This window comes from Eleutherodactylus coqui, chromosome 6, assembly GCF_035609145.1.
Source record: "Eleutherodactylus coqui strain aEleCoq1 chromosome 6, aEleCoq1.hap1, whole genome shotgun sequence".
NCBI lineage: Eukaryota > Metazoa > Chordata > Amphibia > Anura > Eleutherodactylidae > Eleutherodactylus > Eleutherodactylus coqui.
The window spans coordinates 169304556-169319760 of record NC_089842.1 but is presented as its reverse complement, the minus strand read 5'-3'; the positions used below and the strand labels follow the sequence as shown (position 1 = coordinate 169319760).

The 15205-nt window shown below is 41.7% G+C and overlaps 1 protein-coding gene across 1 annotated transcript in view; it reads left to right on the top strand.

The window, feature by feature from the left end:
- The window catches only part of SYNE2 (spectrin repeat containing nuclear envelope protein 2), a 351232-nt gene that overhangs the window by 171605 nt on the left and 164422 nt on the right, over nucleotides 1-15205 (top strand). The window contains exons 53-59 of the mRNA XM_066608185.1: nucleotides 1205-1373; nucleotides 6742-6888; nucleotides 9133-9273; nucleotides 9352-9534; nucleotides 11492-11629; nucleotides 13675-13860; nucleotides 14561-14683. Of these exons, the coding sequence (XP_066464282.1) occupies nucleotides 1205-1373; nucleotides 6742-6888; nucleotides 9133-9273; nucleotides 9352-9534; nucleotides 11492-11629; nucleotides 13675-13860; nucleotides 14561-14683 (1087 nt within the window). The remainder of the gene's footprint in view (nucleotides 1-1204; nucleotides 1374-6741; nucleotides 6889-9132; nucleotides 9274-9351; nucleotides 9535-11491; nucleotides 11630-13674; nucleotides 13861-14560; nucleotides 14684-15205) is intronic.

Sequence of the window (15205 nt, the reverse complement as noted above, 5' to 3'; positions counted from 1 at the left end):
CTAAAGCTGATTTTTGAGGTAGGGCCTATATTTTGGTGTACGGTTGACGTTGTCTAAAACACGGCATCAAGTTGTGCCGCGTTTTCAGCAGTGCTCAAACCGCGGCCCATTCTTTTCAATGGGCGACGCAGGGCTGAAAACGGCCAAAGATAGAACATGTAGCGCTGTCAAAGCGAAGCGTTGAAGATGCTTGTGTGAACAGCCACATTCAAATGAATAAGAGCGTTGTACTGCGAAAAGGCAGAGTTAAACACTGTACGAAAACATCTGTATATGGGAGGGCTTATAAACAGGAAGATGTGCTGCCAACAAAAGTAGTCTGTATCGGGGTAAAATGATTATATTGTCCCCATATCAGCAATCCCCTGCCGCATGTAAACATTGATCAATGCTTGTTAAAATCGATGGAGGATTGACCTTGTAAAAAGAAACTCAGACACAACTTGCATCATACAGCACACAGACACCCAGCTGTATGCTGCCTGATCTCCACAGATACTGCACAATGTATGTCCTAATTGTTGCCCATGAACACCACAAGAATAGGACATTCAGCGATTTATTAATTTTTACACAGACTATCTGTCAGTATTAAAAATCGTGCATGTGAATAGTTGCATAGGCTAAAATGGGGCTGTATGCTGCCCATGGAATACGAGTGTGGGAATTGTCTCTTAGGCCCAATGTCCACGGGTGGGTTTGAATTGCGGAATCCGCATGGGACACCTGCGTGGACGATCCACAGTTCAAGCCACCCATAGGGATGCATGGGTGTCCGCAGCTTAATTAAAGCATTCTGATTTGTATGTTGGACCTTCTATTGCTGCAGATCTGTCACAGACAGCTTCCATTGAAGTTAATGGAAGCCATCTGATCCGCGGCCTGCCTGCAATTCAGTTGCAGACGGGCCATGGATATCGCGGGAAAGCAGGAGTAAAAAAAGAAGTACAGAAGAAAGAAGATCCGGACGTGGACGCAGAAGACCCGCACAGGTAAAAAAGTGTTCTCTACCGCGGGCAGGGTCGGATCCCGCTGCAGGCTCCTGCGGGCGGAATCCAACCCACCTGTGGACAATGAGGCCTTACTGTAATAAAAATGACTAGGTTCTTGAACCCATTGTAGGATGGAATCTGTTTCTTATCTCTCAATATGTGGGCATACGACAAAGAAATTGACTGTTTTTTTAAAATTCTTTTAAATATAGACTTCTACAAAAATCTCAAAAAATTAAGCAGAAAATTCACACAGAACTTGAGGGCCGAGAAGCTCTGAAGGGCGATTTCTTTGCTGTGAAACAAGCCCTTCAACAAGTGTCCTCTAACCTGGACAATTTGGAGCCAACAGACCCGGAAACTATCAGAGCATCGCTCCAGGTATGAACTGCTGTAAATCATATTGATTGAGAAATGGGTCACATGGATTTAAAAACAAATCAAGTTACTATTCTTGTATGGCATGTATCTAATGAGGACAAAAATTAGGATTGCATCATCTTGGTTTATGGACATTAAAGACTCATGCATGCCTTAATACCCACTGTAGCTATAATACAGTTGGGTTAATAACTGAATAGGGGGCTGTGAGCCAATACCTTCAATGGTCAGTTCACCGCCTGGATGTGTGAGGTTAACTCCTTCATGCTCTAGGCCGTACAGTTCTGTCCTGGGTGAGCGGGGTTTGTATGGCATGGGATCCTGGGCCGAAAGAACTTTAATTTAAGATACACAATCAGGGACGTGTATCCCCAGCAAGTAGTGAGGAAGAGGCTCATATATCTCGAAATGCTGGTTCTAAGTAATAAACTTTTTGGCAAATATATATTACAGTTATTTTTGTATATAGGCTGTGCCATATTCATTGGTTTTCTCGCGATGCGACAATGCTACAAATCCCATGTATGTGAAGCTCATGCTTTTCATAGGGTTCCTTCACTTTTGCAATGTTTTGTAGCATGAGACTTTGCGAGTCAAAATCCTTGTGGGTCTCGCGATATGCACGCAACTCGCGAGGTTTTGTAGCCCATGTTTCCTGGTGCGTTCCTCTCTGCTGCATCACATCGCACAAAAACGCAGTTTTCATGTGATGCAACTTTGGCAGTAGGAAATCCTACGATCAAAGCCCTAAACTAAGCCCTAGCTGCAGGCAAAACAAAATACATCACCTTAGAAACGCTGTTCAGCTTCATTGTGTCTTCTTCCCGGTCCACAGCACTGCTCTTCATCATCTCTTCCGGCCGAGGATTGAAAAATCCCCACCTCTTGGAAGCGCTGCCTCTGATTGGCTAAGCGCTGTGACGCAGAGCCAATCAGAGACAGCACTCGAGAAACTAATCACAGCCATTCATTGGCAACACTTCCAGGAGGTGGGGATTTTTCAATCTCCTTCCAAAAGAGATGATTAAGACCAGTACCTGGTCCGGAAAGAAGATGCAGCGGGGCCAGACAGAGCTTCTAAGGTGATATATTCTTTTTTTTTTTCTTTTCTGTAGCTAGAACTTATTTTCAGGATAGGGATTATATTACAGGCACCTCGCCTCCCCTCTTTCCACCCCCCTTCAAAAAAAATCCTCGCAAGTGATGCTACAAAGTTGAGTGACTTTGTAGCGCCACAAAACACGGTATTGATTGCAAGAAAACTCAGCGATATCACACAGACCACCGATGTGATATTGCTGCGATTTTCTCACGGCAATGTCATGTTGCCCTTGTGAAAAAGGCCTAAAAGAAAGTTTTCTCCTTCCTTGTCTGTGACTGTCAGAACGAGATATCAAACGATCGCAAGGCACTAGAATAGAAAAAAAGGTAAACTTGAGTAAAGAAAAGTTTGATTAATAAAATATAAGGTAATTTAAGTTTAAAAAAAAACAAAAAAACTTTTCCCATATTTTTAATAAACAAATCTAAACCAATTCAAAAACAGTGAATGTCATCTGCAAAAACCCACACAATGCCAGAATTGCACTATTTTTGGTCACCCAGTCTCCAGGAAAAAATGTAATAAAAAGCGATCAAAATGTTATATGAACTTGAAAATAGTACCAATAGAAACTACAAGATTTCTCACAAAAAAACAATTCCTTACACAACTATATAGTTGGAAAAATTAACAAGTTAGAGTGATCAGAAGATGGTGGCAGAAAATAATTATTATTTTTTTCCAAAGATATTTTATCTTTTAAGAGTAATACAGCAAAAAAAAAAAAAACCTATATACATTTGGGGCATTCTGACTCGCAGAATGTAGTTATCATTTAGTGTTAGCCATTCCCCCCCCCCCCCCCCCCGCCCTAGCATTGTCGTCCACCAACTTGAATAGTCTCTCCACACTTGAACACTGGGCCTAGGACAGAGCCTTGTGGTACCCCCCTTGACACGTTCTTCCACTAGGATGTGCAGCACTTTATGATGGTTCTTTCAGTACAATTTGCCTTGTTGATCCCATATTTGTTCATTTTTTTTCAATAAGTATGGTATGAGATACTTTTGTCAAATGCTTTACTAAAGTCAAGATATTCTATATCCACCGCATTTCTCTGATCAACATAGTCGGTGATTCTGTCATAGAAGGAAATTAGATTCATCTGGCATGACTTGTTTGTTACAAACCCATGGTGGCTCTGGTTAATTACTCTATTTTCATCCAAGTACTTGCACATATGCTGTTTAATAATTTGTTCAAAGATCTTTCCCGGTATAGAAGTCAGGCTCACAGGCCTGTAATTTTCTGGGTCCACCTTCTCCCCTTTTTTGAAGATGGGGACAACATTTGCCCTTTTCCAATCTTCTGGGATTTCTCCTGTTCTCCAGGAATTTTCAAAGATTACAGCGAGTGGTTCAGCAATTACTTCTGCTGCTTCCTTTAGTATCCTAGGATGTAATTCACTTGAACTTGGAGACTTGAATTCATTTAAGTTAGCTAAGTGTTTCCTCACTATCTCTCTGCTTATAGGTAGTCTTTATTCTTTTTTTCCTTCAATAGCACAGGGAAGATCAGCTGATGTTACATCTACTTTCTGAGAGAAAACAGATACAAAATAGGAATTTAAAAGCTCGGCCTTCTCAAAATCATTTTTAACCAATTCATCATTTTCATCCTGTAAACATCCTATAGCATCTTTGACTTTTCTTTTGCTATTGACATACCCCTAAATATTTTTTTTATTGCTTTTGGCCTCTCTTGCAAGCCTCAACTCATTCTTAGTTTTAGATTTTCAAACACTTGCCCTGCAATTTCTAAAGACTATATTCTATTCTTTTTTAGATATGCCCCCCACTTTCCATTTGATAAACATATTTGTCTTCCTTGTGAGAAGACTAGTTCTCATTGTATACATGTGCCATGTAATCTGCTGGATGCATTACAGCTGCCGATTTGACAGCTGCCTGTTTATGCAACAATAATGTAAAACTAGGCATTTCCCATTTAGGAGAAGCAACCTGACAGAAGATGGCAACATAGGGACTTCATTAACTATTTGGTTCATAGTCATTAGTAAATAAAGGATAATAAATTGCTGATCTAAATGTATGACTACAATCAAAATAGAAAGTTAGAAAATGAAAAACCAGTATGCCGAGGAGCATGTGCAACTAAACAATGTTTTGTGATTATTTTTTTTTCATTGTGCAATTTCTGTGCGCATTGTAAAATGCACAGAAATCACATCTGAAAATAACCCAATTATTTTCATTGGTTGTATTTATATGGGCGATTTTTCTCATGCAGCGATGCTATGCGATTGAAAGACCCCTGCATTCCCTATTTTGGGGCGATTCTGCTGAAGAGCAAAAAAAATCAGACTGCACTCACATGTAAATGCGAGTTTCATGCGAGTGTGATGCAAAGTTATATTTTTACTTTTGGAACAACGTGCAATTTTTACATGCATGAAAATTGCAAGTGCAGTTATGCAATGTGTTTTTCTCACAAAACGCATTGCAGCAGCATAGAAAATCAAGGGTTTACACGTGCAATATCGGTCTGAGATTCTATGACCAATATCGCACTCATGCGTGTAAATACAACCTTTTATTATGGTTACAACCTTTCTAAATGGGTGTCCTACTGAGCTTACTCTAAGGTGATCACAAGTGCTCTTCTGCTGGGACCCCTAGCAATCAGCTATAGTCGGTGGCAGAATCTGGCAGTTAGTGTTCAATCTTCTTGCAGCACCACTGGAAAAAAAAAATGAAGCCCTTCACAGTCCTGATGCCTTACAGGATTTTCTGTGTGAGGATACTTTCACACAAGCATTTTATCGCTGCCATTTTGCCGTGATGAAACGCCTTCTGAAAATCACGATGGGTGGGGTTTTTTGGTGCGTAAAATCCGCCAGACGGAAAAGATAGCGCATAGCGCAAAATCTTTTGTGGGAATATACTGTCCGGTCCCATAGACTCCTATGAGAGCTGCCAGAAAAGGGTCGTGGGAGGGAGTTTAGCAGCGACTCTGCTGAGCTCCTTCCCCGTTCTGCCCCTTCCCTTTGGAGAGGGGGAGGGAGTTTAGCTCACTAGCTCTGCTAAGCTCCTGCCCCTCCCTTTGCTGGCAGTTGGCAAGGTGTGGAGAGGGGGAGGGAGATTAGCAGAGCTGAACTCTCTTTCCTCGGCCGGCGGTATTGCAGGCTGTGTCATATATACGCTGCAGCTCGGCCGTCTGAATGGGCATGAAAATGGGAGATGCAGCCGCTTCTTGTTCATGCAATTTTCGGCCGCAAATTGGGCGACCGAAAATCGCAGCACCTGTGTGAAGAGCCCTGATGGACAGACAAAGCAGGTCCTCCAGAGCAAGAGATGCTCTTCGTAATTACTCTTGCTAATAGATTGGGGACCCTCCCTATTAATTCAGAATTCCCTAAACAGTGTTTCTCAACTCCAGTCCTCATGGACCCCTAACAGGTCATGTTTTCAGGATATCCTATAGTAAGAACACCGGCGGCAATGTCTGAGGCACCGACAATAATTATCATCGCTTGTGTAATACGGAGGAAATCCTGAAAACATGACCTGTTGGGGTCCCTGAGGACTGGAGTTGAGAAACCCTGCCTAAGTAGATATTTGACATAAGGTTTTTTTTAATCCGCTAAAGCCTTTACTTTTCAAGGAAGCTCACAGAAACCCTCTCTGGCTTTCGTAATAAGAGTATCGCACATCAGATCTGCAGTCATTCACAGAAAGCTAGTACGCTGAAGCCTAAACTACATTCCAACCACTTGGCTGGCTTAGGTCCAAACCTATACAACAGCAACGCTCCTCCGCTCAGAGCAAACCTTAAAATTCAAATGACTCTGAAAGCTCCGTAAGAGGAACGTGAATATTTGTTTACTTCTGAATATCGCCCTCTGGGGAGGAAGATTTGGCCACAAGGGCTTAGTCATCGGACGGTATTTGCATCGCAGCTTTGTTTAAGCGTGCTTTTAGGAGAAGAAGACTTCCATTCTTCTCAGTGGAGAAAAGTCTCCTTCTAAGAGTGCTCGGCTCTAGTGATCTGTATAATTATATGAAAGATGACACGCCTGTCGCCAAGCTGCCTGCGTATTGGACCTCTATTGTGTTTATTCTTTTAAATACCCCTTTTTTCCTTCTCCACAAAGCATCACCTAAGCTGAAAGCAAAAACTCAGACCCAGCAAGGTTTTATAGGTGGATGAAATTTCCATATTCAGTCCAATGCATTAACAGAAAAGCGTCCCTATGGTGGACGGGGGAACTTTTACTTAATGTAGTACATTGTGTCTCTACTACAGGAAATTCGGGGCTTGATTGAGTTACAGAAGGAAACAGCTAAACTTATAATGGAAAAAGTCAGTGCCCGATATGCAGAACACGTCCCTGCTGAACTACTGACTGTGGCTGAGGAGTGTCAGGAGTATTTGCAAGAGATGGAAGTGAAGGTAAGTTATGTCTAGACATGTGTAGTTGGTGGCAACGGCTTTCACACTAGAGTTGGGTGGCCGGTTGCTTATTTGACAAATACTTGTTCTTGTGTACAAGGAAGGCAGCCATTCACTAAAGGAGTTGTAGAAAAATATGGCTGCATTCTTTCAAAAAGTATCACATAGGTTGTGGGCGGTATAGTAGCTCAGCTGCTGTTGCTTCAATTGAACCGAGCTGCAATACCAGACACAACCCATGGACAGGTGTGGCACTGTTTGTGGAAGATTTTTTTAAATCTTGAACAACCTCTTTTAAAAATACAATGAAAAAAAACGTCTGGAGTGTTTCGGGAGTTGGTAAACTGCACTGTTACGACTGTGGGAATTTACAGACATCTCCAATTTAAAGGGGTTGTTACAACTGAACAGCCAGTCTATGCCACCCATTTTTGTTGTTATTGTTCCTATGTTTTTGTAAAAGCACTACAGTTGTTTTTGATGCAGTTCCTTAAACCAGAGCCAGAAGTGAATCTGGCATGAAGGAGAAGTAGAAGTTCTTCCTTTTATATTTCTTATATCTTACTTACCCATTTATTTTTTTGGCTCAAAAAGCTGCCACAAAGAGATACAGAAACTGTGTCAACCCATTCAAATGTATCTAAATTCTGCATTAGGTTTTAATACGAAATTAAAACCATTTTACTTTGAGTGAGGTATAGTAAAAATCTAATGACAGTTGACAACTGTCAACTTTTTTTTCTTGTGTCTGCATACCTTGAGTGCATAATGTTGCCCTACCCTGAATGGGTTGTGGGAATGACTGGCTTATTGACATCTTAAAGGGGTTGTTTGAGTTATGAAAGGAATGAAGTAGATGCAGGAAGCATCATAGAATAACAAAAGATGGTATACTCACCGGCTTAATCCCCCCCGCCGCTCCAATCCACCACTCTGGGCTTTGTCTACTTGGCTGCAGCGGTAAAATGCCAGTATACCTTGCCAATCCCTAGCCTCAGCAGTCTTGTGCTGTATACTGCAGAGGCCAGTGATTGGTTGTAGCGGTCATAAAGGGTATACGGGCACATCACCACTGCAGCCAGGTAGACGAAGCCCTTCAGGCCTGGAGCCGCAAGGATCACATAGAGGACTATACCTTCTTCTTTTTTTTGTATTTTTTTGGCCATGTCTTGCATTTACCTAATTTTTTAGAACTTGGTACAACCCCTTTAATTACCCCCTGAAGGAAAGTTCATTAATACGTGAATGCCCATTATAAGTATTTAGATATGTTTCAGACTTCTTGGATTTTCTAGTCTACCATATTAAAACTTTGACACAAAATGTGAACATATCGTAGCCCTATTCCATTAATGTAAAAACTATAGATGAGCGAGTATACTCACTAAAAGCAATTGCTCGAGCGAGCATTGCCTTTAGCGAAAATCTCCCCCGCTCGAGACTGCAGGTTCGGGTGCCGGCAGCGGACACGGAGCTGCGGGGAAGAGCGGGGCGGAACGGAGGGGAGATCTCTCTCTCCCTCCCCCCCCCCCCCCCCCCGCTCCCTCCTGCTGACAGCCGCTACTCACCGCTCCCCCGCGCCGGCACCCGAACCTTCAGTCTCGAGCGGGGAAGATACTCGCTAAAGGCAATGCTCGCTTGAGCAATTGCCTTTAGCGAGTATACTCACTCATCTCTAGTAAAAACCCTTTATATACTGTGTTGCTTAGCTAAGTAAGCTAGAATCACTTTAAAAGGAACATGGCACACAAAGCTGATACACAGCTATGTCGAGTGGGCGGAGCATGACACAAGGATACTCTAATTGGTGTTCTTTTAATCTTTGTCACGCTCCGCCTCCTCAGGCTCTGTGCCAGGTATACCACAGTGTGTCAGTTTTTCCAGCTGTATTCCTTCAAGGTAAAACAGTCATAAAAAGCCAAAGAATAAGTCCATAATGAAATCCATTTACCAGTTTGTTGATTGTTTCCATGCATCAACATTTTTTTCTACACTACACAAAGAAAATGGAAAATAATATTTAGAGAGATTAAAACAAGGCTGGGTTGCAAATATATATGCTAATGATATAGTGAACATTCGTCATGTTACAGTCTAATCCACTGCAGAAACTACATGCACACCTACATACACAGTGACACATCTCACAATGTAGTCAGTGTTTGTTATTACATGTCAAAGATAGATTTGAGTCTACAGTATATGACAACCCTAACAATTATCCCACAATGAAATCATTTTTAGGTTGAAAACCGAGTTTTGCAGAGCTCTCCTGAGAACATCATGAACAGAAAGGTGAATGAAATAAAAACTGGTCTGCGCAGTATTGAAGTTCACTTAACAGAAAGAAGTCAAAACATCCTTCAAGCCAAAGAACTTCAAAAGGTGAGGACACAAAAATTTGCTACAGCATTGAAGTAATAGGAAGAGCCACTTTACCATTGTGATGACTTTATTTTCTAGAAAATGTGGGATGAAGTGGATACTTGGCTCTCTAAACTGCATGCATTGGAGGCTGAGGTTCAGGAGATGGCCGAGGAAGACCCCTGCCAGGCCCAAGAGTGGATGGATAAACTAACGGAACCATTCAGTCAATACCAACAAGTAACGCACCTTGTTGAACGCAGGACTGCAAATCTGAGCAAGGTAAGCAACTGGGGGCATTCATGATCTTTTTTTGGACCGCTGCCTCACAGAGCTGTCTCTTTTTGACCCCGTTTTTTTTTTTTAATTATATTTTTCTGCTGGTTTTGCTAGGAGGTAAAGGTGAAGTGGACTTTTTTAAATAAGTGGTTGCTGTTAGATACACAAGTATTTGTTGCCAAAAATTAACTTTGTTGTAATCAAATGATCCTTGAATGATTTATCCTGAAGAGCTGATGATTTATTATTATAACGTCGTCTACAAAATGCCTGCCTTTGTTTTGCAAACTTTGAAATCTATCTCTCTCTGTCATAGCAACACATAATATCAATATGTATTGAAAGGACATAAAGTTTTAAATTTTCTTATTGCTCATCATTACCAGTCCTCTCCAATTCACCACTTATCCCAAGTTTACTGGGACATCCAAAGGGTTTGCAAATTTTGACAATCCCTTTTCTTTGGAAGGATCCCGCGATGAAAAATTGAGTACAGGGTGCCCCTTTATTGGGACTTCAAGTAATTAGTTGTAATCTGTGGATGAACCAGGCAGCAAGCATTTAATTTCCCTGCAGCTACATCAATGGAGATGAAGTATTATACAAGGTCCATAGATATCAACTGGCTATCCATGTAAAAGATGGACATGCTGGGTCTTCCAGAGCAAGCAATAATCTTAATAACTGTTCTCTACTCTGTTAGTAAATGATGCCCCTGAACTGGGTACCCTTCTCTATTAAAGTGACCCTCCGGTCCTGGACAAGCAAAGATAGCCACACTTCTTCTCTGACTACCTGATGCACACTGAGCACTGCTAGTCCATCATTACTCTAAGACGCTACATGCTGCTTTGATTGGCCAGTGTCGCCAAAGTGAGCAGCACTGGCCAGCTGATCAGCATGTAGTGTCTAAGACTACCGATGCTTACTAATGCACAGTGTGTATCAGGTAGTCACAGAAGCAGTCTGGACATTTTTGTTTGTCGAGGTCCAGAGGATCACTTTTACTCAGAACTCACTAATAGAGTATTTCAAAATAAATTTTCTATAGTAAGGCTGAATGAAGACTATATCCATCTAGTTCAGCCTGTTTCAACCCTCCCCCCCCCCCCTCCCCTTGTTGGTCCAGGGGAAGGCAAAAAAAACTCCAACAAACCAATTTAGCTCATTTTGAAAGAAAAAAATTCCTTCCTTACTCCATAATAGCAGACAGAGTAATCCCTGGATCAACATTTGATATCACTGGTCACCTAATGTCTATATCTTGTAATATCGTATATATAAGTCCGCTTTTAAACTCCTCTATGGAATTTGCCATTACCATGTCCTCAGACAGAGATTTCCACAGTCTCACTGCTCTTACAGTAAAGAACCCCCTTCTGTATTGGTGAATAAACCTGCTTTCTTCTATACGTAGCGGATGCCCTCTTGTTACCGTCGCAGTCCTGGGTATAAACAGATCATGGAAGAGATCCTTGTGTTGTCTGCTAATGTATTTATACATGGTTACCCTTTTTTCCAGGGTAAATAATCCCAATTTTGATAGCCTCTCTGGGTATTCCAGTCCTCCCATTCAGTTTATTAATTAGTCGCCCTTCTTTGAACCTCCTCAATCACTGCAACATCTTTTCTGAGCACCGGTGTCCAGAACTGTACGCAGTATTCCATGTGAGGCCTGACAAGTGCCTTATATAGCGGAAGAATAATGTTCTCATCCCTCGCCCCTATACCTACCTATACCTTAGTTTTGCTCCTAGACCTTTTTTTTTTTTTTTTATTCCATTTGGCATCATTTTATGTTTCTATTAAAAAGTTATAATTAAAATGCTAACAAAAATGTATTTTATTCTATACATATATATTTAATGAAAAATTGCACTTAATTTTGGGTTGTGGTGTTTAATGTAGATCATGGACTATAGATTTAACACTGACTGAAAATCAATATTTCTATTGACAGGCGGCTAGTAAACTGGAGGAATATGAGGACACCCTGAAGAGCACACAGGCCTGGGTTCAGAATATGGATAACCTGCTAAATGAAGAGATGAAGGCTTGTTCTGCTAAAGTCCTGAACAAACACCTTGTTGCACTAGAGGTCAGAAGATGAGATGCATTTCATCAAGATGCTATAAAATTGCGACCACTTTTTAGTGTTCTTATGAAAAAGATATATCTTATAACTGATAAGCTGCTAATATATTATTCAGTTGCATCCCTACTAGAGATGAACGATGAGCATTACTTGATCGAGCATTGTCCTTAGCGAGTACCTGCCCGCTCGCAAGAAAAAGTTCGGCTGCCGGCGCGGGTGACAGGTGAGTAGCGGCAGGGAGAGAGGGAGAGAGAGATCTCCCCTCCGTTCCTCCCCGCTCTCCCTCGCCGCTCCCCGCCCGCCGCCGGCAGCCAAATCTTTTCTTCCGAGCGGGCAGGTACTCGATAAGGGCAATGCTCGATCGAGTAATTGCCCTTAGCGTGTATGCTCGCTCATCTCTTATCCTTACCAATAGTCCATATACTGCACTGGGCTGCTATGCCCCTCAACATGCAGCTTAGGAGCCTGGTGCTTAATTCATCTAATACATAGCATTAATCTTCCCTCCCATACTGTAATATTTTGTCAGTGTGTGGCCACAACTTGGGGTCTGAATGTGTATACATCTATATTCACCTCCTAATTGGTCTCCAAGTGAATAAATGATGGTCATGCCGAAGCTCCATAAACTTCATTGAGAGTGCTGAAGATTGCAGAATGCCTTGAACTTTATAATCTCCAGCACTGTCATTGAAGTGAATGGAGCAGAGGCTCCGCTCAATTCACTTGGGGACCAACCAGTTTGAGGCTGACTTCATAACTTGGCACAACCCCTTTAAGGCTATTGTGTGCTGGACATTAGAAACTCTGCTTTCCTTATGTGTTAATATCCAAAAGCCAAATTGTATTAATAATCGGTAGTAGAGAATTGTGCGTCCCTGTGAATAGCAGACTATCATAATCTTCATGAATGTTGTTCTGTATACATAATGCTAACCTTGCACAGTTTAGAACATGATTGTCAAAGGACATTTGTGGGACATCTATGGCAGTTACAGAAAGAATTGAATTCTATGTGCAGTGTCCGAGGAGCGGCCCCACAGCCGAGGAGATGGCGGGGTAGATAAGGATTTCTGTCACGGTGGCTCTACTATCTCCTCCACTGAGGGTAGCCTGTAACCCAACCAAGTTTCTTCTGAGGGAGGTCACAGGGAAAGAGTAACTAGCAGTTACCTTAAAATCCGTTGTCAATCGTGACGTCACTGTTCCGTCCTCTGTGGTGAGTCCTGAAGTTGTAATAAATAGTCCACACACAAGTTGCACCTCCAGCAAATGCACACTACATAGAAGACACTGACAATACATTGGCACGAGACAAACGCATAACGTTATGGAGGGGCCCCGCTTACTCTGGGCCACTGCATATGGAAACTGCAGCGGCTTACAATCAGAGAACATTGATTGTCGGACCCCCATTCTTCCCTTAGACCTTGCATTTATTGTAATACAGAGCATCATTATTAACTAGTTCAGTGAGCATAAGTGGCTATTTACACCAGTAACATTTATGTTTATACCATTATGCCTGATGGTGGGATTTCCCTCTCTAGGACTCCTCATATTTTAGTATGGTTAGCAGTGAAAGAAGCCGTGGCATGCATGTGTGACCTCCATAGTATTCATGAGGACCTTTGAGAGCCATGTTCTTAGAATTTGTGGGGTCCCAGCGGTCGAACCTTTACCGATTTTATAAAGTTAATCTCCTGTTTTGTGGATATGGGATAATATTATATCCAGGCACAACCCCTTTAGGTTTTAATGTGTCTCTTGGGAGTGGTGCAGTCTGACAACGTGACCCGCAGATCAGGAAATATTGTGTACCGCTGGCCTAGAAAAACATAATTATCTTCAGATCAAATTAAAGTTCATTTACTTTGTATCACAGCCTTTCTGGACACTGCACATTCTTTATTTCTTTACTGTTGCTTATGTAGTACCTACAGATACTCCCTATTTACATTAGCCCCTGTCCTCAGTGTGGCTCAGTATAGTAGGGTCCCTGCAGATGAACATACAAAAACCAATTTTTGTTGCTTTTCTTTGAGCAGATTGCACTTGACGACTCAGAACAGAAACAACATCTCCTTGACTCCATCCATTCAGAGCTGAGTGAACTGACACTGATCTTTGAAACTGAAATGATTGTGGAACGTTTCAGTGACGTAAGAAGCAAATTACTGGATCTAAGGCAAAGAATCCTGAAGGTTCTTCCAAAAATCCAACTCGTAACACATGTAAGGCCGCCTTCTTTGTATTTTGTTGACCAGGATATCAAAATATCACTGTAGCCCTCATGTTAGGTATTAGTAATAAATCGACACCCGAAGTGTGGGCGTACCCAGGCTGAGCTACAGGTAATGCCCAGGTCACACCCACAGCTCCCGATTGGCTGTGGCATACCCAGCTTGACCGAGCTGCTGCTGAGAGCTCGATGCATCATAGACGACGGTAACCGCTTGCATGCTGCGATCTATGTTGATCATGGCGTGTAAAGGGTATTTCACAGAGGGAGGGAGCTCCCTCTGTTTTTTCGTCGGGGAAGATGTATGTGTCCCGCAGCCATTTGGGAGCTGTGGGCGTGACCTGGCCGTTACCTCTAGCTCAGCCTGGTCACGTCCACACTTCCGGTGGAGACGTATTGCACTAATGCCTTCATGTTATTTGTTAACTTTATTATTATGAGGTACAAATCATTTGGTGAATTGTATTATTCCAAGTACAGTTTTTTTTGCTATACTTTCAGTGTTTTTATTGTCGTCACCATGTATAATGTGAATAGTATTTCTGTTAATGGCTTTTCTGTATTGATGACATATCCTTCAATACAACTGTAGGTAATTATGTAGTGATTTTCCCCAAAACTAACTGTCTGTCTGTCTAGCTAACTAGCTATCTAATGTGTATTTAATAGATTGTATTTATCCTCAATTTTAGGAGGTTTTGGCTATAGAGGATGAAGTAAAAAAGATGGAAAGGACCGTTAATAAAATTAAAACCATTTTGACATCTAATGACATTGATGATATGACACCCAAAGAACACCACATGAATGGACAGGTGAGATGTTTCATATTTATTAGCACTGAAAACTAAACATGCTTTCTACTTAAAGTTTTTTCCCCCATAAACATGAAGGTCCTTAAATATTCTCTAACCTAAAAAAAATACATTTTCTTATTGACTTATTTTAGAAATATCGCACCATTCTTGAGATCAGTAATTACCTGCACTCTATGTGTCCAATACAAGAAGAGTGCAGTCTTTGTCCTACTGCTCTTCCTGGTTTCTCTGGTCGAGTCTGTGCAATTGGACACACTTTTTTCCTCACCTGAGTGGCACTTCCTCAACTTTGGTACATGGTTCTGTAAACAAATGCCATGAGTCTACTCTTGAGATACTTACCACCTTCCATAAAGTTCAAGGGGCTCCATTGACATCAGTGGAGTCCATACAATTTAATATGAGGTTGAGCATGTTCAGTAAAATGTTCTATCTTCCTCAAAATATGCTTTTACTTTGCATGCTCGGCTGCGTCAATAGACCTTTGTAGGCTCCATTGACATCAATGGAGTCCATAAA